The 24,833-nt window shown below is 42.7% G+C and overlaps 1 protein-coding gene across 2 annotated transcripts in view; it reads left to right on the top strand.

Annotated features, from left to right (window-relative positions):
* The first annotated feature begins 348 nt into the window (after positions 1 to 348).
* FREM1 (FRAS1 related extracellular matrix 1) overlaps positions 349 to 24,833 on the top strand; it is a 134,875-nt gene continuing 110,390 nt past the window's right edge. For both annotated transcript variants that reach the window (XM_042912941.1, XM_042912938.1), the window contains exons 1-8: positions 349 to 1,063; positions 5,625 to 5,719; positions 7,842 to 8,143; positions 9,496 to 9,692; positions 16,391 to 16,714; positions 18,596 to 18,704; positions 21,689 to 21,820; positions 24,099 to 24,443. In XM_042912941.1, the coding sequence (XP_042768875.1) occupies positions 782 to 1,063; positions 5,625 to 5,719; positions 7,842 to 8,143; positions 9,496 to 9,692; positions 16,391 to 16,714; positions 18,596 to 18,704; positions 21,689 to 21,820; positions 24,099 to 24,443 (1,786 nt within the window). In that variant the 5' untranslated portion in view covers positions 349 to 781. The remainder of the gene's footprint in view (positions 1,064 to 5,624; positions 5,720 to 7,841; positions 8,144 to 9,495; positions 9,693 to 16,390; positions 16,715 to 18,595; positions 18,705 to 21,688; positions 21,821 to 24,098; positions 24,444 to 24,833) is intronic.

The following is a 24,833-nucleotide window of genomic DNA, read 5'->3' as shown; positions in this document are numbered from 1 at the left end:
GAAGATCGAATCTGTTCTCCAATTTCCACCCAAGTGTTTCTCAGGTGTCTCCTTGCTCAGCAAAGTCATAACTGTGGCAGGCGACAGATTAGGAGGCTTGTTTCTTATCTGGATAGAGATGATTTAGAATTAATCAGCTTTTAAAACAGTGTGCAAATAACCGACAGCTCTCTTGTACAAATTAGGCTGTAGTTCTCATTGAACTGACGAGGAAACAGAGCAGAGCTCAACTCCCTCTGAACGCGGTGACCAAACACTGCACTTGGGCAGTGAGGCTGGCTAGCTCCTGTTGGACCACACAAGTGACATCCCAACTGGGGCATGTCGAGCTTGGAAGCGGGAGTTACAGGCAGCGTAATGAAACGGCCTCCTTGCCTTTCAGATGGGCTGGAGGTCAAGTTCGTTTATTTGTTTTTAATTTAGCTGAACTTAGAGGCGGGTTGAAAGATGCCTTTGCCGGCAGGGATCTTTTGAATAGCTGCACAAACCTTTTGGTCTCTCTGTCGCTTCCCTCCAACCTCTCCTCTCGTTTGCAGGATTAGAAAAGCACTTGGGAGGCACATTCATCTTGCCGGCGTTGTCAGGAGTGATCAGCGAGTTTTATTAAAAGCCCCGGGACTGCCTGAAAAGCCTCCTTGTCTGAGTTTGAAATGAAAGGGGCATGTTAAGATCTTGGGGCACACTGTCGGGACCCCTTGCCCTGCCCCTTGGACTATGAGCTAACATCCCTGGGGGAAGCACAGAAGCCCTCCTTTGTTGAAGGGATTTCGCCGGTGGACAAATGGAGCTGGCCCCTGACAGCATGAGCTCTCGGAGCTGGGGAGGGCCCCGTGCCCTGCCGCCGCTGCTGCTGCTGCTGCTGCTGCTGCTGTTGCTGCTGCCGGGCTGGGCCGGCCCCACCTTCGTCAGTGTTAACCGTGGGGTCAGGGTGATGAAGGGCAGCTCTGCCTTCCTGTTGGGGGATGACCTGAAGTTTGCCATCCCCAAGGAGAAAGATGCTTGCAAAGTAGAAGTCGTGATGAACGAGCCAATGACCCAGAGGGTTGGGAAACTCACTCCACAGGTAGGTTGTACCTGAGATTTTCTATTGAGTGTGTGTGTGTGTGTGTGTGTGTGTGTGTGTGTGAGAGAGAGAGAGAGAGAGAGAGAGACAGAGACAGAGACAGAGAGAAAACAAAGCGGTGACAGCCTTCCAAGGGCTGGAGTGGACAGTCTCTTGTGTGGTGTGATATGGTCAGTCTTTATGGGATTATTCCTGCCCCAAGTGACTTCATTCATTGCTAGTCAGGGTGCCTTTGGATAAGACATCAGGATTTCAAGATGTGTTTTAGGCCACACTTGTGACCGCAGGATAGCAAAAGTAAAACGTGAAGACATTTTCATCTCTGTCCATCACTTGAACGTTCCCTTAAGTAGGAGGACAGACGTGGAAAAAAGAGGTGAAAATACTTCACTTTAAATATTCACTATTCTTCAAAGTGCCTGGGTGGCTCAGCCAGTTAAGTGTCTGACTACAGGTCATGATCTCACGGTTCGCTTATGGCCCCGGTTTGCGAGTCTGAGCCCCTCATCCGGCTTGGAGCCTGCTTCGGATTCTGTGTCTCCCTCTCTCTGCCCCTACCCAACTCATGCTCTGTCTCTCTCTCTCTCTCTCTCTCTCTCAAAAAAATGAATAAACATTTAAAAAATTTAAAAAAATATTCATTGTTCTTTAAAAATGTCTGTCAAAAAAATATTTCCCTTTAGTCAAGACCTTGGAGACCTTGTCATTTAAGAGTACTCTATGCACAGTCCTTTTGTAGGATGAAGAGTTACTTTCTAATCCATTGGATTTTAAAAAGTCTGTGTTATATTGTATTTGCTTAAAGTAGGAGTTTATCTCTGTACAAAATAGGAAATTGCTTCTGGTTTCCTTACTTGTTCCTACTGTGGTTTAACTTCCATTGCAGACAAGTTTGAGAATATTCAGCACCGGCTGCTGCTGCTGCTTCTGGAAAAATACCCATTATTTGTGATGAATCTTCTTCTCCATTTGTCTAAAGAATCATATTGCAGGAAGTTATTCAACAGTGGTACTAGATGTTGTAGAGATGGGCTGGCGAGACTTAGATAGATGCTAACTCAAATGGGCATCTTTACTGCACTCAGAATACAGTCCGATTCAGAAACCTATCAGAATTCTATGGAGGGTCCTCACTTAGGGAGTATTCCTGAAGTGATAGCAACCAAATGTCTCTCTCCAATTTCCCAGGAGATTTTCTTTTGTAAGTCCGAGCATCCAATGGGCACCTGAAACCCGTCGGTACACAATAATGGCCCTCGCTCCGAAGGGGTTGTATTCCCAAGTGTTTGGTAATTGCAACATGACTTGCACTGTGGAAGTGTGTTTGATTGGAACTTACCAGTCGGGGAAGGAAGAGAGACCTGGGATAGCTCATATCCAGAGCTCAGATGTGCTTAATGCAATGAGTGGGTGACATGAATAAGTCAGCTGCAGAAAATGGAGTCCCAATTTCCAGAGTTAAAAGCACCTCCTTGGAGTTGTGGAGAGTAATGTAGGACCCTAATCCTAGAGCTGCACGGATATATGTGGGTGCCTTATAAAGACAGATGAACTCATCATTTGGAACCCTTCCAATCAACGTATTTTTAAAAATTGTTCAACATTTATTTAGAAGTGAGGCTGAATACCTTGTGGGGGAAGAGAAAACAATTCTTCCTGGTGCCCACTGGGGCAACCTGTGGTCCATCTGTATTCAGCTCTGGCCCCAAGCATGGCAATTTGGGGAGAATATGCTGTTACTTAAGCCAGTCTCTGAGACGTATCCTCTCCCAGTCCCAAATAGCCCGTGACTTATACACACACACATATAGTACTTCCTCTGAAAGTAACGAAACTGTCTCCATTATTTATTTTTGGTGCCATTTTAATGGTCTTCACTCTTTGGCCGGCTCTGCGATACCAGAGGGCAAAAGGGGATCTAAGTTACTACAACTAGGTGAAACGCTTATTTTCTCATAAGGATCGGAATAGTTCTCCAAGTCGTCTCCATTCCAAACATTCTCAGATTTTAAGGCAAAAATCCGGTTACTAGGAAGAATATGGAGCAGAAACAACATGCCTGCCTGGTTGAGGCAAGTCTGGATGGGTAGGCTGGGGACGGGGCTCCGAAAAGTCCCAGGTTGTCCCCTCGTGTGCTGTGGCTTAGTGTAAGAAAATGTTCCGTGAGTGCATTTCCGTAGGTAAACCAGGCGTCTCAAGTGGATTTGAATGGTCTACAGAAAATGTGTGACTTACAGCTTCTAAAATTTATTGTGTGAAAAAAGAGGCCATTGAACTGTGGAACTTTATTATATTTCTGCCAAATATTGGAATTTTGTACCATAAGGAAACCTATATATCCAGAAAACTTTGTTTCTCAAATTGCCAGGTGATCTTCCCCGTTTGTGATGATACTTTCAACAGAAACCAGATTCCTAAGTAAAGTCTGGCTTTTTTTTTTTTTTTTTTTTTTTGGAATGTGTGCTTATTTTCAGTGCAGCCCTCCCCAGGGATTTATTTCTTATGGCGTTTTTGAAATTAAGCATAGCCAAATGCGTGTGCACACACACAAAGCCTAAACATTATTCTTTAATAGCACTTACCAGTAAGTCGAAAGCAAGGCTTATGTGAACCCATTTCTAGCAAGATGACTGTATTAACAACACCCCACTGTGTAATGAACGGTTTTATTTGATTTGCAGAGAAAATGTTTTGTTTAACATCTGTTCAATTAGTGTTTTCATTTCATTACTGAAGTTTGTCTTAGGACCAACAGGTTCATTTTCCTATTGGATATTTGGAAAGGGATTTCAACCGGCGCATGCTAGTACCTTCTGTTTAGATAACCCTCTTGATATAGTCAATTAGATAAGGTCGGTGGCAATATGTTTTCCTCATGTTTTAGGATGAGACTGCCTCACGCACAGCACTTCTCACACCTGTTTCAAAGCAAGAAATTTCCTGGGTGGAAAGCACCTCAGTGTAGAGCTGAGCTTGCTTTTTTGACTAGGAAATACAGCAGTAAGAGAACATCTCTAGTTTAAACCAGTTTACTGTCATTAAAGTGAGTAATGAGTTAGGAATGTGTGACAATTTAATTATAAATTGTAATTGAAAAGCAGTTGAAGTGGAAAAAACCAAGGCTAGACAGTAATTAGAAAAGGATTTAGCTCTCCTTTGTTTTAGTTGGTAAATTTATGGACAATTATGGTTGTCGCCTTTTATAAAAGGAAAACATATTACGAAACATAAAACAGATGTTTCTTTTAACAAAGCAGATTGTCCCTTTATCACCATGACTATTTGTCAATGATATGGGGAAGGTCTTTCCTTTATCTCCTTCCTTGTTGTCAGTTAAAAAGAGGAACCAATGATGTCTGTGGGAAAAGAAGATCATTGGTATTAGTAATAAAGTGTTCTCAGGGAGGATGATGTCTGTAAATGATTGAGCCTGTGACAAAGTATGAGCTAAACACCGTGAACTCAACAGTGATGGTGTGTGAATGCCTCAAGGGTATTTCTTAATCCTCTACCAAATGAGATTGGGCAGAGCAAGAGTCATGGTGTGATGGGGATAGGAAATTCTTCTTTTAGAAATTAGGTTTCCCCAAACACAACAGTGAGCAATTTCCTGAATGGTTCTGAGTGAGGTGATACAGTTAATGATAATTTTATTTAATACAAGAAATTACCTTTAGTTTGCTCTGTGTCTCATCAACCATTTCCTCCATTATGTAACCAATAACACAGCCTTTTGCAAGTGTATGAGAAACACGTGTGGGTCGTGTTTGGCCCCGATCAACCCCAACGCTGTCCGTTGTCGGTGGTTCCAATTTTGAATATGAAAGTGCTCTCTGGAAAAGAAAGAAATGAAAGGAAAAGAAAAAATGCATAATATTTATAATACAGTGTGTTTGAGGGGTAACGCATGCCTTTTCATGCATACACCCAGGTAGACCTCTTTAACTCAATTGTTATGAACCCCTGAACATTGTGGGTGTATAATATTTTGATAAATGGAACCATATTTAAATTTTTTTAAAGCTTATTTCCTTATTTCGAGAGAGACAGAGAGAGGACGGGCAGGGGAGGGACAGAGAGAGAAGAGAAAGAGAATCCCAAGCAGGCTCTGGACCGTCAGCGCGGAGCCCGATGCAGGGCCGGGACTCGCAAACCGGGAGATCATGATCTGAGCCGAAACCAAGAGTCAGACACTCAACTGAGCCACCCAGGCACCCCAAATGGAACCATATGTTAAGTGTATTATAGACTATAAAAATCATTGTATCAAGAGATAATTACTTCTTAATATATCTGCTTGATCTGCTTAGATTTTCATAATTTCGATATTCTCAAAATAAGACACATTTGTATGAAAGCAGGATGGTGAGCGGGCACAGGGGTGGGTAGAGGGGCACAGTGGGTGGTGGTGGTTACAACGTGCACACACGCACACACACACACATGTGCACACCCCAGTCACAGGCCATAATTTCCCCAGGCAGTATTCCACTGCCAGAAAAATCAAATCTTGTACCATTTTTTTTTCACAAATATTTATCCATTTTTTCACATGAACTAGGTCTTTGACTGCCATTTCCTTCCTAATGAAGTAAAGTATATTCACAATGGTTGCCCGATTCTTGATGAAGACACAGTGAAGCTTAGACTTTACAGGTAAGCAGCACACATAACCGTTCTGTGTACTTCTTAAGGCTTTATTTCTATAGATAGATATTATCATGAGGCTAGTTACTAGATTCCAAAGAAGACAGTCATCAGTAGAAATTGAGGACCTAAGTAGATGAGGCAAGAATTGTAGCTGACTTTCAATTACCTTGATTTGTATCATCGTCCTGGCGGCTTTTCTGCGGCACATTTCTGTCCTGCTTCCCTTCAGGGGATCACCTCCGGTGATCCACCTTCTTACTTCTGACAGGAAATGAAAATTGCAAAATACAGATTCCTAATGAGAAGTAGGAAAATATATTCCAAAGCTGAAAGGTATTCTTCATTCTGATTATCAGCTGCTTAGTTCATAAGTAGTACAGTAGCTTCTAATTTTAAACATACTAAATGATAGAAGTGTTAAGAAAATCAATTATAAAGTACAGAGTGACCATGTGATCCAGCAGTCCTACTCCTAAATATATAACGAGAGGAATAAAAACCTATATTTTCACTTGTCCACAAATCTTCACTGTAGCATTATTCGTGATATCTGAAAAGTTGAAATCCTAACTGATGAATGTATAAGCCAAATGTGGCATATCCATACACTGGAATGTTATTCAGCCATGCAACGGAATGACGATCTGATTCAGGCTACAGCATGGATGGACCTTGAACCCATCATGCTCAATGAAAGAAGCCAGACACAAAAGGTCACATACCTTTTTATTTATATGCAGCATCCAGAAAACACAAATCCAAAAACACAGATTAGTGGTTGCCAGGGGCTGGGGAAGGGCACATGGGGAGTGACTGTTAATGGCTATGAATTTCTTTTTGGCGTGATAAAAACGGTCTGGGATTAGATAGTTGTGATGGTTGCACAACCTTGTGAATATACTAAAAACCACTGAGTTGTATGCTTTAAAAAGGTGCATTTGAGGGTATATGAATTATAGCTCAGTAAAAAATTAATTTAAAAAGGAAGCTCATGGTTATGATATTACTCACTTCATAGAGGTGACTGACAATTCAGTAGATGGGATAGGCTTTTAGATAATTTTTTACTTATTTTTGTTGCTGTTATGAATATTTGGCTAAAATATCCTAGTGTGTATTTCCCTCAAGTACTACCGTAACACAAAGCGTTTTGTAGAGGACGCTGGAACAGTGAATCATCCTATAGACACTTATGATCACCTGCTATAGCTCACGGCCCTACGCTGGGCATAGGAAACCCGAAGGTGAGGATACATGGACCTAGCCATGCTCCTAGGCTGACCCAAAATAAGGGTAGATACTTGTAATGCAAAACAAGTCTTGAAAGAGAGGCTGGAACAAAATGCTGTGCTCAAAAAAAAGAAACAATACCCGAGGATCCCTTATAACCAGCACACCGGGTGGTTTGATCTTTCTACGACTGCAGAGTTAAAAAACGAACTTCGGACAGCTTGCCTGGAAGGGCTGGAGAAGCTGATGAGTTCTGACTGCTCCCACTCCTGGAGTTTCCAAGGGGCGGAGAGGGTGCAGGAGCAGGACCGGAGAAGGGCTGAGGCAGAGGAGCTGCTGTTGTTGGTCTCGAGGACATTCGAAATAGAATATTCAGAGGAGGTGGAGGCAGAAAAATCAGAGAACATGCTTGTTCCCTCCTCACCTCCTCTTCGGCCCCTTTGGCAAGCTACTTGGCCTTTGTGCCTCGCTGTTCTCACCTGTAAATGGAATTAACAGTGCCTCTCGTGGGTTTCTGAAGAGCAAGAAGATGTTGATGCTGCAGAAACTCCTCACCCTTTCACTCCTGAATCGCAATTCGGCCCATAAACTGCACGAACTTGATACTCTTAAATGATACATGTGCTGGGAGTGAGATTCTGAGCTCCCAAGAAGTCATTACATATCAGTACGGATGACGGGTTTGAGACAAGGTGTTGAAAGAAGGATCCCGGGGATGGAGATGGCGGGAAAGGGAGTCGACAGCAAGCTAAGGAGATGAACGGACGAGGACAGAGATTGGGAGTAGAAATCCAAACTCTTATAAAGGCAATCTTTAAGCTTCAAAGCAAGTCAGTTCACAGATACCAGAAGTATCTGAGCACCAGTACATACTGCCTTTGCTCTGTTCTCTCCACAGATTTACTGAGACGGATACCTTCATGGAAACCTTTATCCTGCGGGTCTATCTCCTGGAACCAGACTGTAACATCATCCGTATGAGTAACAACGTACTGGAGGTGTCCGAATTCTATGGCCTGTCCCGAGCCATTGATAAGAACGTGCTCAGATTTGACTACGAGGGGGCGGCCGGCCTGGAGTGCACAGTCAGGCTGGATCCTGTGGGAAGCCGGCTGCCAGCCCACGGTCAGGTGGTCCTGCTGGAGCCTCGGCCAGAAAAACCTCGTGGAGATCAGCCGCACAGTTTTTTCCCTGAATCTCGTATGTATGTTTGAATACCTATCTGAATGTTACGAGAACTGATGTACCTGGAAATAGTCATTTTCCACTGGGACAAAAAGTTGGACTTGATCTAAGAACGTGTTGCTGGTTGAAACATGTCAGTTAGTGGGGAAGAGTATGCACTTGGGGATCCATACGACCTGGGTTTGAAAACTGCCTCTGCTATTTATTTCCTGGGTGATTTTAGGTAAGTTACTTAACTGCATCAAGCCTCTGTAAAAGGAGTAAGGAGAGTAGCTGCCTCACAGGGTTGTGGAAAGCTGGAGTAAATGAGACCCCGTGCGCAAAGTGTGGTTCACACCGTGTCTGGCTCATAGCAAGTGCTCCGTAATTGTCAGCTGTTATTATTCATGGTAGCAATGGCAGGGGTCGTGAGAGTAGTTGGTGTATTTATTAAATACTGTTTGATCATGAATAAGTCTGAGGTAGAGCATAGCGGTAGCCGTGGTTGAAATCAGGAAGAGTTGATGGACAATGTTCCTTCTGTTATTCATTTCATCAGTATATTTTGGGCACCTCCTATCTGCACAATAGTATTCTAGGCATTATGGGAAGGCCAAGAAATAGAAGGGATAATCACGATCACAGTAATGCCTTGAATTTGGGCCACAATTTACAGCTGAAGGCAGGCTAGCACACGAAGTGCTCTTGTTTAGGGTTCACAACCATCTGGTTAAGAAGTAGAATACTCATTTTGTACGTCACTGGAAAAGTGAGTGGCCTATGTGTGTCATTTACCCCACAAGAGTGAACTATGAAGCCGGGCAGAGACAGAGAGACTATGGCAGAGATGATTATGGTTTTTAGTGGGAGAGATCAGGTTGGCTGAGGTGGTTACAGAGTATTTAAAGGGGGGGTTAAGAAAAGGACTAAGCGGACCTGGAAGGGTGTCTGGACTTGAGGGTGTGACGAGCACAGCAGGGAGAGAATTTCAGCGAGTAGAACAGCCTCAGAGAGACCACATGAAGAAGCCATGGAAGCAGATGCAGTGAAGGAAGGCCTGTGCTGGACGATGGGCGGCAGTCGTGACCCAGAGGCCTATCTGTCAAGGATATTCAAGCACCAGAACATGCATTTTATGATTTTTTTTCTCTCAGTGTGACTTTTGGTGGGCAAGGATCTCAGGAGACAACTGGCCAACTATTCTTTTCAGTAAAAGAAACAACAGGGTCCTAGAACAATGCCAGCCCTCTCCGTGAATGACTAGAGGGTATATGAGGGTGTTCGTGAGGCAGTGAGAGGGAATAACTTTCCATGGGAGGGAGGATTAGTTTTTTACATTTCACAGTCATGCTCAAGTGACTCTCTTAATTCAGTACTGTCCATTCTAGAACTGGGAACAGACCTGAAGTGTCCAGGTGGAAGCTGTAGCCTGGGCCTGAAGAAAGCAGGAAGTATCAAAGTGAGCTGTGAGGAGTTCCTGCTGATGGGGCTTCGTTACCAACACACGGACCCCCCTTCTCCCAACATTGATTACATCTCCATCCGGCTGGACCTCACAGATGGCAGGAGTAAAATCGTATACAAGGTAGAGTTCGGGGTTCTGTGTCTGTCCCCCACTGCAGCAAGAGAGCCACCTCCATGGAGCTGCTTGTGCTGCCATGCCGGGACAAACAGCTCCTGGGCCATTGCGGGTGGGACTGCCCAGTGACGCATGAGAACTGCAGGCTTGTTGGGGTGCCTGGGTGGCTCAGTCGGTTAAGCGTCCGACTTCGGCTCAGGTCATGATCTCACGGTTTGGGGGTTCGAGCCCCGCGTCAGGCTCTGTGCCGACAGCTCAGAGCCTGGAGCCTGCTTCGGATTCTGTGTGTCTCTCTCTCTGTGTCTCCCCTACTCACATTCTGTCTCTCTCAAAAATAAATAAAGCTTAAAAAAATTAAAAAAAAAAAAAAGAACTGCAGGCTTGTTCTGCCCGTGAGTGCTTAAAATTGGATGGAGCCTTTGTGCAGACTGTCAGTCTAGAATTTCTCCTCCCCGACTCTCTTCTAACTCTGCCACCACTAAGGCAATGGAGGAAGGACTGGGGCCAGTTACATGCTACCCTTCTTCTTCCTCCTCCCCCTTCAGTATTCTTCAGCTTGTCATTTGATCTTTTGTAGCACCCTCTCTTTGAGGCTTCATTTCCCCCTTCTTTTATAGAACCTCTTTTCCCCCATTAGAGGAAATGAGGGGGTGCACGCATCCACTAGGTAAGTCCATGGGAAACTAGGAAGAAGGGGAAACCTAGTCCCATTTTTACGAGTATAGTAGATTATATCCTTTTCATTCTTCCAGACTTTGAGATGGAGGACTAGGTCATCAAAGAGACAGGCAGTCCCCCCACGCCTCCTCTGTCGCTCAATCTCTTTTAAATCTTCCGCCCTTCCCTTCTATTGACCTCACACTGACATGAAGGTAGAAGATGAAATCAATTTATATGAAATATTTAACATGCTACTCCACTGATTCATATACTCTAGAATTGGTTTATTTGGGTAGCTGAGCAGCTGTGCACCAGCTAAAACAGCTCAGACTTCATGCTGACGTAAGATGATCCACGGTAGCATTCATGAAAGACCTCCATCTTTCAGACTTTGACTTCTCATTAGGATTCCTCCTAAGAAACTCAGATATTGAACATTATTATCCCCCCACCCCCCGCTAAGGAATTGATAAGACAAGAAATGATAAGAAAATAATAAAGTAAGATCACAGAATTTTAGAATTGAGATAGATGGTCTGGTCAAATTGATTAGGTAAATAACGTGGAGAATCTTAAAGGATAGATTTCTGAGCCTCACGGTAGCAAAAAGCATGAACACTGGGCCCAGTTTGCCTGGGTTCAAATGTCTATTTAACTAGCTCTCTGACTTTGGATTTTATGCCTCAGGTGTTAAAACCTGAAAACGGGGATAAGAGAACCTACTTCTGAGAGTAAGCGAGAGAAATAAACAAGATGATACTTACAAAGCACCTGGCACATAGTAAGCACCATGCATGTTTTGCCAGTTAAAGAAGCTACCCAGGAAAAAATGGATCATCAGCTACGTTTGGAAATGACTGGTGTAACCCAACCCCTTGTAGGGTGGTGGCCAGAGAAATTGCATGCCTTGTCCATACATATGTGGCTGTATGACTGAGCCAAGACTAAATGCTAGGCCTCCTATCTGTAGATGTCTTTTTGTCTTTTTGACACAAAGCTTTCACTTTTATTGATTTCTTATCTCCATTAAAAAAATTAGACCCATTTTTCTTCCTTTAATAAATTTTTAAAAAAATATTTCTTTATTTTTGAGAGAAAGAGAGAGAGAGAGAGAGAACGAACCAGCAAGGCAGGGGCAGAAAGAAAGGAAAACACAGAACCCAAAGCAGGCCTCAGGCTCTGAGCTGTCGGCACAGAGCCCGATGCGGGGCTTGAACTCATGGACCATGAGATCATGACCTGAGCCAAAGTTGGACACTTAACCGACTAAGCCACCTAGGTGGCTCCCCTGACTGATTTTTCTTTTTTTTTTTTTTTACATCTCTATATTGAGTTAGGACTTTGTTTGTTTATATTTTCAGATCAGTTTGATTGGGATTTTACCCCTTTAAATGACCTTCTTGTTTTATTAGTTAACTTACTCCATAGGCAATTTGGCATGTCATAAAACACATTCTTTTATGAATATCAAAACAATATGCTCACTGCAGAGAATAATTTTTAAAAACCGCATAGAAAGCACAATAAGAAAACAAAACGAGTTATGTTTCAACCCTTTTATACACACACACACACTTATACACATGGTAAGGAGACAGGTACAACAGTGTTGATTCTGTTTCATGCAACTAAATTTATACTATATTTGAAGTTTTAAAATCTTGTTATTTTATCATTTTTATGCCTGTACAGTCCATTCTCATCAAGTAACTAAATGACACTTCACCCATAATTTCTTCTAGATTTTTAAGGATTTCTTGTTTACATTTGTTTTTGTAATCTACCCAAAATGAATTCTGTAGTATTGCGAAACACAGGAACAGTTTTTTTCCCAAGTAGCCAAGATTTCAACACTTGGTATTGAAGAACTAACCTGTTTCTCATTGATTTTTGATGCTGCTTCTATTGCATAGAAAATATCATGTACATGACTTCAAGGCTAGTTCTTTTGTTCCTTAGATTTGCCTACTTATTCTTGTGCCAGTATCATTCATTCTAAATATAAAAGGGCAATGATACACTTCAGTATTTTACAGGCAAGTTCTTCCTTATCACTTGTCTTCAAAGTTTCCTAACCCATTCTCACCTATACGTAGTTCTCAAGCCCTAAGTAGTTTTATCGGGATTGGATTAAAACTGTATGCTATTTTGGAAGTAATTGGAATATTAGAACATTTAGCATACTGAGCCTTCTTATCCAGAAATGAGGGATCTCGCTTCATCTAGGCAAATGTTCTTTGATGTGTTTCTGTAAAATTTGCAGTTTTCTTCATGTAAGTTGAGCATACTTATTAAGGCCTGTCCAAGGCAGTGTGCTTTTGGGAAATTACTATGAATAGGCACTTTCCCCTCCATTATATCTTCTCATTGGTTACTGATGATAAATAGGAAAGCTATTTTTTGGTATAATTTTCTTTTTATCTGGCTTCTTTCTTGAATTCAATTATTCCAAGAATTTTTACATTCTTTGGGCTTTTGAAGACCATAATTATATCTTTCACTAATGATGATAATTTTGTCCTTTCTTTTTCAGTAATTATTCCTCTTATTTTTGCTATGTTCTCCACTGGTTTGGCCAGAATAATATTAAATATAATGATTCCTATAAGAATCCTTGTCTTGTATATTTTATCAATATCAAATGCCCACGCTGTCCTTTTTTAATGCCTTTTGCCTTGATTCGTCTTTCTTTGAAAGTAAGATGACCACTTCTGCTTTTTTCTTTACATGGTAACTTTGGATTGTCCCTTTGCTTTTAATCTTTGTATGCAATTTTATTCTAAATGCCTCTCCTATAAGGCATAAGTAATTAGCTATTTAATTTCAGAATATTTGTCTTGAACATGGGAATATAAGCTATGGTTTTACAAAAATGGGTATAAATTTTTTCTATCATCTTGTTTTATGTTCTCTTGCTAACTAAAAAAAAAATTTGTCTTGTAAGATAGATTATATTTTCTATGCCTTTTTCTTCACTTATTTGAAAGTCGTTTATCTGACCTTATGTTTTACTGGGATTTAGTTCTAAAACTGAAAACATTGTTTAACTTAAGTTTTTAATATTTAAGACAAAAAATGAAATGAGTCTGTTTGGCTCCTTCCTATATATGATGAGGATCGGTCCTATTTATCCTTTCTCCTAGTGATTGCCCATCTCCCCACCTTTGTTTATGCAATCTGAAATGTTAGTTGTCTCCTCAGTGGCTCAGTCAGTTGAGCCTCTGACTCTTGGCTTCAGCTCAGGTCATGATCTCATGGTTCGTGGGTTCAAGTTCTGTGTTGGGCATGGCAGTCACAGCGCACGGAGCCTGCTTGGGAGTCTCTCTTCTCTCTCTCTCTGCCCCTCCTCTGCTTTCATGCACTCCTGTGCACTCGCTCTTTCTTCTGATGAAAATAAACATTTAAAAAAAAATAAACATTTAAACATTTATAAGTAAACATTTAAAAAAATAAAATTTTAGTTCTAGCATTCAGTTATTATATTTGTTATTTCTTATATCATCTATCTTTTATTTCAAGTAAGCTCTTTTTGATGTTCATATCCATTTTGTTAACATGTCTAAAATAACATATTTATTGAGGCTTAACCCTAGGCTGAGATGGTCTTATTGTTCAGCACCAGTCCTTTTATATTGTGATTTTCCCATTCTTGAATTTTCCAATTATGACTCTATTTTTTAACGGCATGTGCAAAATAGATACTCTAAACCCTGAGATGTCTCAGCGTATCATTAATTTGTCTTCATAAAGCATGCAGCAGGAGGGGAGAGGGGTGATTGTCTCCTCTTTCTCTATTGTACTTCTCTCTCAGGAGTTTTGCTGGCTAGTTTCAGGACTTCTGACCTGGGGGGGGCCAGTTTTTGGGGAGCGGTGGGGAGAGCGTTGAATGAGACACTGATAGAATATGACTTCATGCCCCCTAAGTCTGGCAAATGTTTCAAGCTGCTTGTTTGTCCCCAGGGCAGTTTCCTGCTTTCTCTGGGGATCCCCGGTCCTGGATGTCTCCTACTGGTGGATCTCATCTCCAGAGGATGATTCCCACCTCCAGCTGCCTGTGGCAGGGATTCTTTGCCTTCTCACAGAGCTCCTAGGATGATTCCCACCTCCAGCTGCCTGTGGCAGGGATTCTTTGCCTTCTCACAGAAGCACCCAAAAGGTCAGGGTCCAGGATGACCCCCCACCAATCCTCTGTCCCACTTGGCCCATATCTGGGGCACTCAGATATTTTTCTCTGCTGCAAACAAGGACTACAGGCAGATCCCAGAACAGACACCATTATTCTTCTGCGTCTGGCTACTTAGTTCCTCCTGTATGAGCATCAGTCCTTTGTGTTCTTACCTGTAAAAGATACATTTTAAGGCTGCTCTCAAGGAAACTTCTCTCTGGACACTGGATACCAGAGACAAATATAGCATTGCCCACTTTTCCGCTCCACGGAGGTGTGTGGGGTTGGGGACCAAAGGAGTGACTCAGCACAGCAATGCACTCTTCTCTACGAAGAAAACTTTCTCTTCCCCTCTCAACCCTTCTCTATTCTTGTAGTGAGTGAGAGGGTTCTAGAGTCTGGAACTGGTTCTAGACAATCTGCTTTCTAAATTCTGCCTATAGTATTGGTATCACATTCACTTTGAAATCTGTTGTCACTTTCATTGGAACTTTAGTTCAGCCTGAGCCAAAAAGAATTCCATTTTTAACATTTTGTTGCATACAGATTACAACTTCTAGTCCAATATCCAGTGTTCAGCATACTGAATGTGACTTATCTGGGGGTCCAGTATTTCCATTTCACAAATGGGTGGAGGGGGGAAAGATCTAGGAATTAAATAGCTTGATTAAAATCGTAAGTGCTGGACATAGAATCAAAAGGACATTTCCTTCTGATGCCAAAACTATTGTCCCTTTTCAACCCCGGCTACATGTTAGAGTCACCAGAGAGTTTTAAAAATACCAGTTTTTTCAGAATGCAAGCTGGTGCAGTCACTCTGGAAAACAGTATAGAGGTTCCTCAAAAACTAAAAATAGAACTACACTATGACCCAGCAATTGCACTACTAGGCATTTATTCACGGGATACAGATGTGCTGTTTCCAAGGGACACATGCACCCCCATGTTTGTAGCAGCACTATCAACAATAGCCGAAGTGTGGAAAGAGCCCAAATGTCCATCGATGGATGAATGGATAAATAAGATGTGGGGTATATATACAATGGAGTATTACTCGTCAATCAAAAAGAATGAAATCTTGCCATTTGCAACTACGTGGATGGAACTGGAGGGTATTATGCTAAGTGAAATTAGTCAGAGAAAAACAAATATCATATGACTTCACTCATACGAGGACTTTAAGAGACAAAACAGATGAACATAAGGGAAGGGGAACAAAAGTAATATAAAAACAGGGAGGGGGACAAAACAGAAGAGACTCATAAATATGGAGAACAAACTGAGGGTTACCGGAGGGGTTGTGGGAGGGGGGATGGGCTAAATGGGTAAGGGGCACGAAAGAATCTACTCCTGAAATCATTGTTGGACTAGACGCTAACTAACTTGGATGTAAATTAAAAAAATAAGTAAATAAAATTAAAAAAAAATACTAGGTTTCTGGACATCTGGGTGGCTCAGTCAGTTGAGCTTCCGACTTCGGCCCAGGTCATGATCTCACAGTTCGTGGGTTTGAGCCCCGCATTGGGCTCTGTGCTGACAGCTCAGAGCCTGCAGCCTGCTTCGGATTCTGTATCTCCCTTTCTCTGTCCCTACTCCGCTTGTGCTCTGTTTCTCTCTCTCTTTCTCTCAAAAATAAATAAACGTTAAATTTTTTTTAAAAAAATGCCAGTTTTCTTGTCCCTTTTTTGGAACAAGTAAATTAGAACCCGTGGAGATAGGGCTTGGGCATTTAGTGTATGTTTAAAACTCTCCAGTGATTCTCATGTGCAGCCAGGTTTCAGGTCACTATAGGACACACCGTTTACCATCCTGTTAACCAGATATGTGATAGCTTTACTTATGTTGTTTCTTCCCTCATATTTTCTTTCCCCTCCAAAAGTCAGAGAGTGCGTGGTTGCCCGTCTATATCAGAGCCGGCATTCCTAATCAGATTCCAAGGGCTGCGTTCATGGCCATGTTTATTCTGGAAGTGGATCAGTTCATCCTGACCTCTTTGACCACAGCCGTTCTGGACTGTGAAGAGGATGAGACGCCCAAGCCCTTGCTGGTGTTCAACGTTACTAAGGCCCCACCCCAGGGCTACGTGACTCATCTGTGGGATCACACCAGACCCATCTCCTCGTTCACCTGGAAAGATCTAAGCGACATGCAGATAGCCTATCAGCCGCCAAACAGCAGCCATTCTGTGAGGAGACATTACGAGGTAAGAAGAAAGGGAGACGAAGCTTCCAGCCTGTTTGGTATTTACAGAGTTCTCAGAGAGGCCACTTCCCTTAACCTTCAGGTGAGTTTGTACAGTCATTGCCTCAGAGGAGAATCCATCACGGTAAATCTGGAGGCTCCTCTAGATGCCTAGAGGAGCCAGGCAGGTGATCCAAAGAGCAAATCCGGCTGGGGTGGGGAGGCAGGGGGAGGGACACTGCAGGGACTGAAAAGAGCTGGCCGTTTAGAAGGCACAGGTGCACCGGGGCTCCGATGACTGCTGCCCTGTAAGAATACAGGCAAACAGACATACCGGGTAGCTATAACTCTTGCACTGCACAGACATTGGAAATCTGTAAATTTGTAAAAATGTTTCAATTTTTTAAGTGTATTTATTTTGAGAGACAGAGAGAGTGAGCAGGGAAGGGGCAGAGAGAGAATCCCAAGCAGGCTCTGCATTGCCAGCGCGGAGCCGGATGCAGGGCTCGAACTCACGAACCGTGAGATCATGACCCAAGCTGAAACCAAGAGACGCCAACCAGGTGCCCCTCAGTGTTTCGATTTTTAAATATATAATACATATTAAAAAAAATAAATATATAATACATACTAAGAGTTTTAAAAGTTTTAAAATTGTGCCAGCTACAAAATATTTCTGAGGACCACTTGTGGCCCAGAGCTCACCAGTTTGAGCTGGCATCCTTGAAAGCCTTCCTGCATTACAGAGACCATTGGAGTTAGAGATGACTTTGTCTACAATCCTTTCATTAATGCATTCTATTATTCCTTCTTGTTTCGGGGGGGGGAATGTTTTACTGGGATCCTTACTTTTAATGAATAGCACTGACTCAGGATAGAAGACTTTATAGTCTCACTGGACGACTAATTTCCCTGTCAAACACTTTCTGTCAGGGAAGTCCTCTGCCTAATCTAAGTACCGTCTGCTACTATTCCAGCCTCTTTCCTCCTGTTTGGTTTCGGATGGGAGTTGAGAGCCGCTGGTTACAGTCTTGCAATAATAATGCTTAACCAACCTGTAGACCTACCAGTGAGTTGATTCAAACAGGATGGAAATTTTAAATGAGCGGGTTGACACAGACTTGAGTTCAGGCTTATTAAGGAAAATGAGTGGCCCTGGGATTCCAAATTGTCCTCCACCGAATTTAGGCATTTTCTGCATTTAGCCTCCAGGGCAGGCAAAAGACTTCAGGCTACAAACTTCGTCCTTTTCTTTTCTTCATTTCCTAAGAGTAAATGGTGGCTGTTTTTTTTCATGCTTGCCCTCACCTCTCGTTCCTTCCGTATGATGAAGTGATTTCTCATCAGACGTCTGCTTTTACCTCGAGCTCATAAACAAAGCACAGCTACTCTGGCTGCTTCATGTATGCGTTTTCTGACATCGTACAATGTAATCTTAAAGCAGAACCTGTCCAAATGTGTGTTTTTGTTGTTGTTGTTGTTGTTAGAAGGTGACTCTCAATTTTCTCAGCGGAGATGAGGTGCTTTATAGACCCTGTGGGCTGGAAGCCCTGGGGTCACTCAGCCACCTGGGATGGGGTCCCCGAGAGCACAACCATGGCCAATGCTTCTGGAGCTAACCGCCCTTCCCTGGACTGTAATGCCAAGGAGGTCCATTCTTTCAGCCATGAAAATTCATAAATTACGAACTTGTTGTATGGAGACGAAAATTTTAAAATACTGTTAACCGAGGAACAAGATCTAGAGCCTGAAAAAGTGAGATGAGGTTGTCAAAAAATGAGATCAGGCGACGGCTGAACCTATATCTGTTTTGCCTCCAGGTGTGATGTATACCCCGGGAATAATGGTATTTTGTAGCTATAAATTATCAACGTGTGATTCCTATGCAACTGTTTGTTTACAGGTGGAGGTGGAGGCTTACGACTTCTTCTTTGAGAGGAGCGCACCCATTACAGTCCACATCTCCATCAGAACAGCGGATACGAATGCCCCGCGAGTGTCCTGGAACACAGGTGAAGTTCAGTGTAAGGCATTAAGCAGCACAGCCCTGAAGGGAAGACAGGAAAAGTGCATGGGTCGGGAAAGAAAGGTCCTTTTCTTCCCATTTCACACATGAGGCAACCGAAACCCAGCCAAGTTAAGGGTATCAGATAGTTGTTTTTGTTTTGTTTTGTTTTTCCTGCCTGCGGGCTGAGAAATTTGAAACCAGGACTCCTGTGCTGTGAAGCCACGTTTTTTTTTTTTTTTCCTCTGTAGGCAATAAGCCAAAAGGACACCTTTTAACTGAATGCGGCCAAAAAGTAACTATTTGTGATATTGAGCTACAGTTGGACTGAGAAGGAAAAGGTCTCTAATTCGAACCGTTCAGAGAAAGGGAAGGAAAATGGAGACCAATTCATTGTCCTGTTGTGGGGACATGCAGGGAAGCCATAATACACGAATAAGAGCTTAAACTGCTTTATTTGTTTTAAAAGAAGGTCACTTCCGAGTGGTCTTATGATGCAAGGTATATATTTAGATCAGATGTAAATGTGGAAGGTGAATGAAGATTTTTCCCTTTCCCGCTGATTCCATTGATAGCAGTCAAGACCTACTTATAAGCAGTGGTGGTAGGCTCTGTGAAGGGGAAAATATTTCTGTCTGATTTAAATCCTCAGGTGGTGGCTTATACTCTGTGTGTGTGTGTGTGTGTGTGTGTGTGTGTGTGTGTGTGTGTGTGTGCACGCCTTTGCATGCAGGTACACACACACACGTGTTTGTATGTGTGTGAGTTTGGGTCATGATGGAGAACATTGGGAGATGTCCCACTCTACCTCTGCTAGAGGGATAATAAAAGGAAAGAATTGGCAACCTGAACTTTATAATAATCATATACTAAGTGGATTATGGCTTGAGCACAGATTATTCATAGCCTGTGTGATCTGTGAAATCCAGGCTTGTTAAGAGAGCTCCAAATCTGGTTTTGGCTATTTTGGACATCAGAATCTTTTTTTTAAATGGAATTTTACTTATTATGGCTTAATATATGCTCATCATTGAAAACTTGGAAAGTGTATCAGACAGAATAAATTGAATTAATGGATAATAATAATAATAATAGGGAATGGATAGAAATGAATGAAATCATAATGGATGAATGAATGAAATAGTAATGAATGAATGAATGGAATCATTCATTACTCCACTGCAAAGACAGAATCACTGTTAATATCTTGTTATAATACACTTCTTGCTTGCTCTGTGTCCCGTGATGCCTTGTCCTATGTGTAGCACACAGTCTGGGCTTCAAAACCCTTTTATGAGTCGCAGAGATTATATGTGCTTGTCCTCCCTCCCTCCTTCCCTCCCTTCTTTCTTCCCCCCTCCCCCCTCCTCCCTTTCTACCCTCCCCCTCTCTCTTTTTCTTTCTTTCTTTCTTTCTTTCATTCTTTTCTTTCTTTCTTTCTTTCTTTCTTTCATTCTTTTCTTTCTCTTTCTTTCTTTCTTTCTTTCTTTCTTTCTTTCTTTCTTTCATCTTCCTCCCTCCCTCCCTTCTTTCCTTCCTTTCTTCCATCCATCCATCCATCATATCCATCCATCCTTTCATCATAGTGTATGTCTTATTCCAGGTTCCCTAGCAAACAGCCCCTGAGGCAGGTCATAGGCACTAACCCTATACTGAAAACAGGAATAACAGGGAAAGGAAGTTGTGGGGGAACAAATAAAAAGGGAGGGTGACTGAGCTTATCAGAAAGTGAAGTTGTTTGTTCAGTCAGGCTGGTGTTTCCAGGAGGAAATGGAAGCACCGTGTGTGGGAAGGGCCAGAGGTGGGCTGGGGAAAGGGTGAGTAGTCTCTCTCTCAGCTCCTCCCCGTCTCCTGTCTCACTGTGGTCAGTTTGCCTCACTGGATGTCAACTCCCCACATGTCCACGATGTGCTGCCTGGTCCTTCTTTGTAGCTGCTACAAACTTCTGGGGTCCCATGGTATAGGACCCGGCCACGGTCACAAGGGAGGTCATGCCAAAACCTGGCCCTTGCCCAAGAGGACGATTGACGTAACCAGCCTTATCAGAAGATGAGACAGTGGTGGCAGACGGGACTTTACAATTGCGGGGACCCTTATGGGCTGCTGCAGCGAGAAGGCAGGCACACGGTCATAGCCAGGGAGGCAGGGGAAGCTGGGCAGGTTTAAGGGGAAATGTAAGTGGGTCTGCCAGTACATCGCCTTTAAGTTTTATCAACTTAAAAACCTAAAAAGCTTTGTTCCCTTTCAAGATTCTTGGCAATCTGTCAGCTCTTGGATCCACTGAGTAATGGGAACGCTTGATGATGCTCAGCTCCCTGTTTCTAACTGGAGTGTTCCATCCCGAATCTGTATCTCGCTGCTCTAAGCAGCACTTAACCCCCTCTCCCCAGATTTCCTCCAGCATACTGGGTCCAAGGAGAAGGTTTTATTTCAGTTCCTTTAGTTACAGAAGTTCCTTCTTTCCTAGAGCCTAGAATACAATTCAGCCCTCATTTCGAAGTGTCAGACACTTCGTGTTCAATACCATTAACCACTCCCCTAACACAGTATTTCTGTATTTGCACACGTAGCCATGATACATTCTCTGTCCTGCGGGCTACTGTTGCACTCATAGCTTATATGTAAAAGCTCTTCTGATTCTCTTGCCCACTTCAGATATCTGGATGTCACCTTTGAAAAATGCCTTGTGGACATTTTTGAACGAGACCCCTGTAAGCATAACATCTATTCTTTCCTTACGGGTTTCTTTTCTGGCACCACCGTGCCTCCAACTGATATATATCACAAGGAACCAGTTATCAGACCTGGGTTAATAGTATTAGATGCGGAAATGTTACTAAAAATAAAAGCTAAACTCCAGTTTCTTAAAAAGCTTTCAAAGATACAATTTTCAGCTGGTTTTGTGAGTGAAAATTCATTAATCTTGTCTTCAAGTGGGCAGGTTGGCACGTCATAGAACTTTCCAGGACACTTTTCTGTTTTCTCTTGTAGGTCTGAATCTTCTGGAGGGGCAGTCTCGGGCCATCACTTGGGAACAGTTTCAGATTGTTGACAATGATGACATCCGTGCTGTCCAGCTGGTCACCGTGGGTGGCCTGCAGCATGGACAGCTTACAGTAAGAGGTGAAAGATCAACCTCTGACCTAGAAGAGAACCCGAGTCTTTTCTCCAAAAGCAGATCATATTTAACAGGATACACATAGCATCTCTTGGGCCTCATTTCTTTTTTAAAAATTTTTAAAAAATACTTATTTACTTCATTTTTGAGACAGGGAGAGAGACAGAGTGTGAGTGAGGGAGGGGCAGAAAGAGAGGGAGACACAGAATCCGAAGCAGGCTCCGGGCTCTGAGCCGTCAGCCCAGAGCCCAACGTGGGGGCTCGAACCCATGAACTATGAGATCATGAATTGGACCAATACCGGACACTTAACTGACTGAGCCACCCAGGTGCCCCTCCTGGGCCTCATTTCTAAGCGAATTGTCATATCCGGAAAGCGGGGAGTTCTTGAAACCATTCGCTTTTGTGTTAGGGTGCTCCCATCAGTGGATGACAATTCACAAGCAGCATCTTGTGCTCGGCTCATTATTTAAATCTCACATGCCATGTAGGACTCCTTCTAAACATACTCTTTAACTGATGAGCTTATCCCAGTGGGAAGACAAAATATTTCCCTCTCGTTTCTCTGATTCAGAGGAATGTATTAAAGAACAGAAAAACTTAGTTTTTTAAATACTTGGTAATCATTATGTTATTAGTATAATTATGTTATTATGTTAATTATAGTATAACTATAAGAGTAGTAGTTAACAAGGTAATATCCCTAATAAAAATAATCCTGCTATCACATAACATAGTCCATTCCGTGTAATGAGCTCAGAGGATTTAATTCAATTATCCTCTTGGTGTTCCTAACTATAAAGCAGAAAGAGAGCTCTTTTTTATTATCATTTGTGATTAGGAATTCTGAACTGAAAAGTGAAGTCATCCTAGGAGAGTAGGAGATCAGCTTAGGGGGATGTTCAGCTGCATGTAAGGAAAACCCAACGACAGTGACTTAGAAACTCAAGAGTAATTTTCCTCACGTGATAAGTTGCCCAGAGGTAGGCATTCCAGATCCATGATGCCACCAGCTCATTCTGTCCTGACAGTGGTCTCACGATAGCACCTACACCTTCAGACTTCCGGTCTGCATCCCGGGAAGGAAGAAAGAGAAGGGATGATGAAAAAAGTTACGTCGCTTAATTTGTTTTCTTTAACAACTTTCCCCAGGAACCTGATACAGTGGGTTCCACTTAAATCCACCAAATCACATACTACCCCCTGGATGCAGTGGGGTCTGGGAAACTGAGTATTTTCAAATGGTCGTATTGCCATTCCAAATAACACTAGGATTCTGGTACTGGCGAAGAAGCAGAAAGGGGCTATTGGGCGAGTAAACTGTGATGTCCATTGTACAAATGCTTAATCACTTATTCCAGTGGGCTTTGATAGAACCATAGTGTGGGGAGAGTACAGGGAAATCGGCCATCAAGAATTGTAATCGCTTATACAGAGTGAAGCAATGTGGAAATCAAGAGAAGAGTGATAGCCCATAATGACGTTCTAGTGCGGAGGAGGTAGAAAATCGTAGCATTTATGATTTGTGCAAATCATACTGTACAAAGCTTTCTACATTATACTGTACAAAGCTTTCTACATTATATCAGCTTTACGAAATGTAGTACTATTATTATTCCCACTTTACAAATGGGGAACCTGGGATTTAGAGAAGTTGACTTGTGTATGTACCTAGAAAGTGGCCGAACTGGGATTTGAACCCAAATACCTAGGCCATTTGGTAGCAGAGCTGTAGCTCTTGGGCAATAAGCCAGTGATTCTCGAACTTTAGCGTGTGTTAGACTCTCCTGGAGGTTTGATAAAACACAGATTGCTGGGTCTCACCTCCAGGACTTCTACTCAGTGGGTCTGGGGGGGAGGGCCAGAGAACTTGCATTTCCAACAACTTCACAAGTGGTGCTGATGCTCCTGGCTCAAGCCTGCTCCTCAGGGAAGTGCTGCCATGTTGAATGGTAATTAACACTTTTTGTCAGCTTACTGTTCTTTACGTTCTCTCATCCTTCCTAGGGAATATGAGGTGGGTCTTATTATCCCTGTTTTATAGATGAGTCTCAAATGAATTAAGTGCCTTGCCCAAGTCCACACAGCCAGTAAGTGTTACAGCCCCTATTCAAAACCAGTTCTGTGGTGGCCCAGAGCCCACTAAACAAGATTGTCTGTCTAGGTGAGGCAGGTATCAGCTGGCCCATTTCCTTCATGCCCTTTCTTCTATGGCTGCTTTTGCTGCAGCTGCTCCCTCGGCACCCCTTGTTCAGTCAGCCCCATCTCTGTTCTCTCCATCAGGGGGGAAAGGATTTCTCTTCACTGTGGCTGACCTTCAGGCTGGAGTTGTTCGCTATCATCATGACGACAGTGACTCCACCAAAGACTTTGTGGTCTTCAGGATATTCGATGGCCATCACAGCATCCGCCATAAGTTTCCCATCAACATTTTGCCCAAAGATGACAGTCCCCCGTTCCTCGTAAACAATGTAGTAATTGAACTGGAGGAGGGACAGACCATACTGATCCAGGGTTCCATGCTGAGAGCATCAGATATGGACTCCAGTGATGACTACATCTTCTTTAATATCACAAAACCCCCTCAGGCCGGAGAGATCATGAAGAAGCCAGGGCCAGGGCTGATAGGTAAGTTCTGAATAGTGATGATCGCTGATGTCAGAATTTGTGCAAGGGTGGACATCAAGTTTGTGAGGTGAGATACTGTTATCATTCCCATTTTGTGGATGGGAAGCCTGACACTTAGAAAAGTTAAACTAATCTATCCAAGATCGTGCAAGTAAAAAATTCCAGAGCTCTGTGTCAAGGTAACCATTACATTATGAAAAATTATGTCGGCCAAGCAGGATGAAAGAACAAGTAAGTTTGAAGAGGACTATTTGGCCTAATGCTAAATTGTTTATAAAGTAATTTCACGAATGGCGTTTGTTTATGCTTTATGAAAATAATTTCATAACTATTTCTTAAAGTAGGAGTAACAAAAGAGGGAACAAGTAGTTTAGTTAAGACTATGCGTCT

This window comes from Panthera leo, chromosome D4 (genome assembly GCF_018350215.1).
Source record: "Panthera leo isolate Ple1 chromosome D4, P.leo_Ple1_pat1.1, whole genome shotgun sequence".
NCBI classification, from domain to species: domain Eukaryota; kingdom Metazoa; phylum Chordata; class Mammalia; order Carnivora; family Felidae; genus Panthera; species Panthera leo.
Note: the sequence above shows the minus strand (reverse complement) of the source record. Positions and strands in the feature narration are given on the sequence as shown.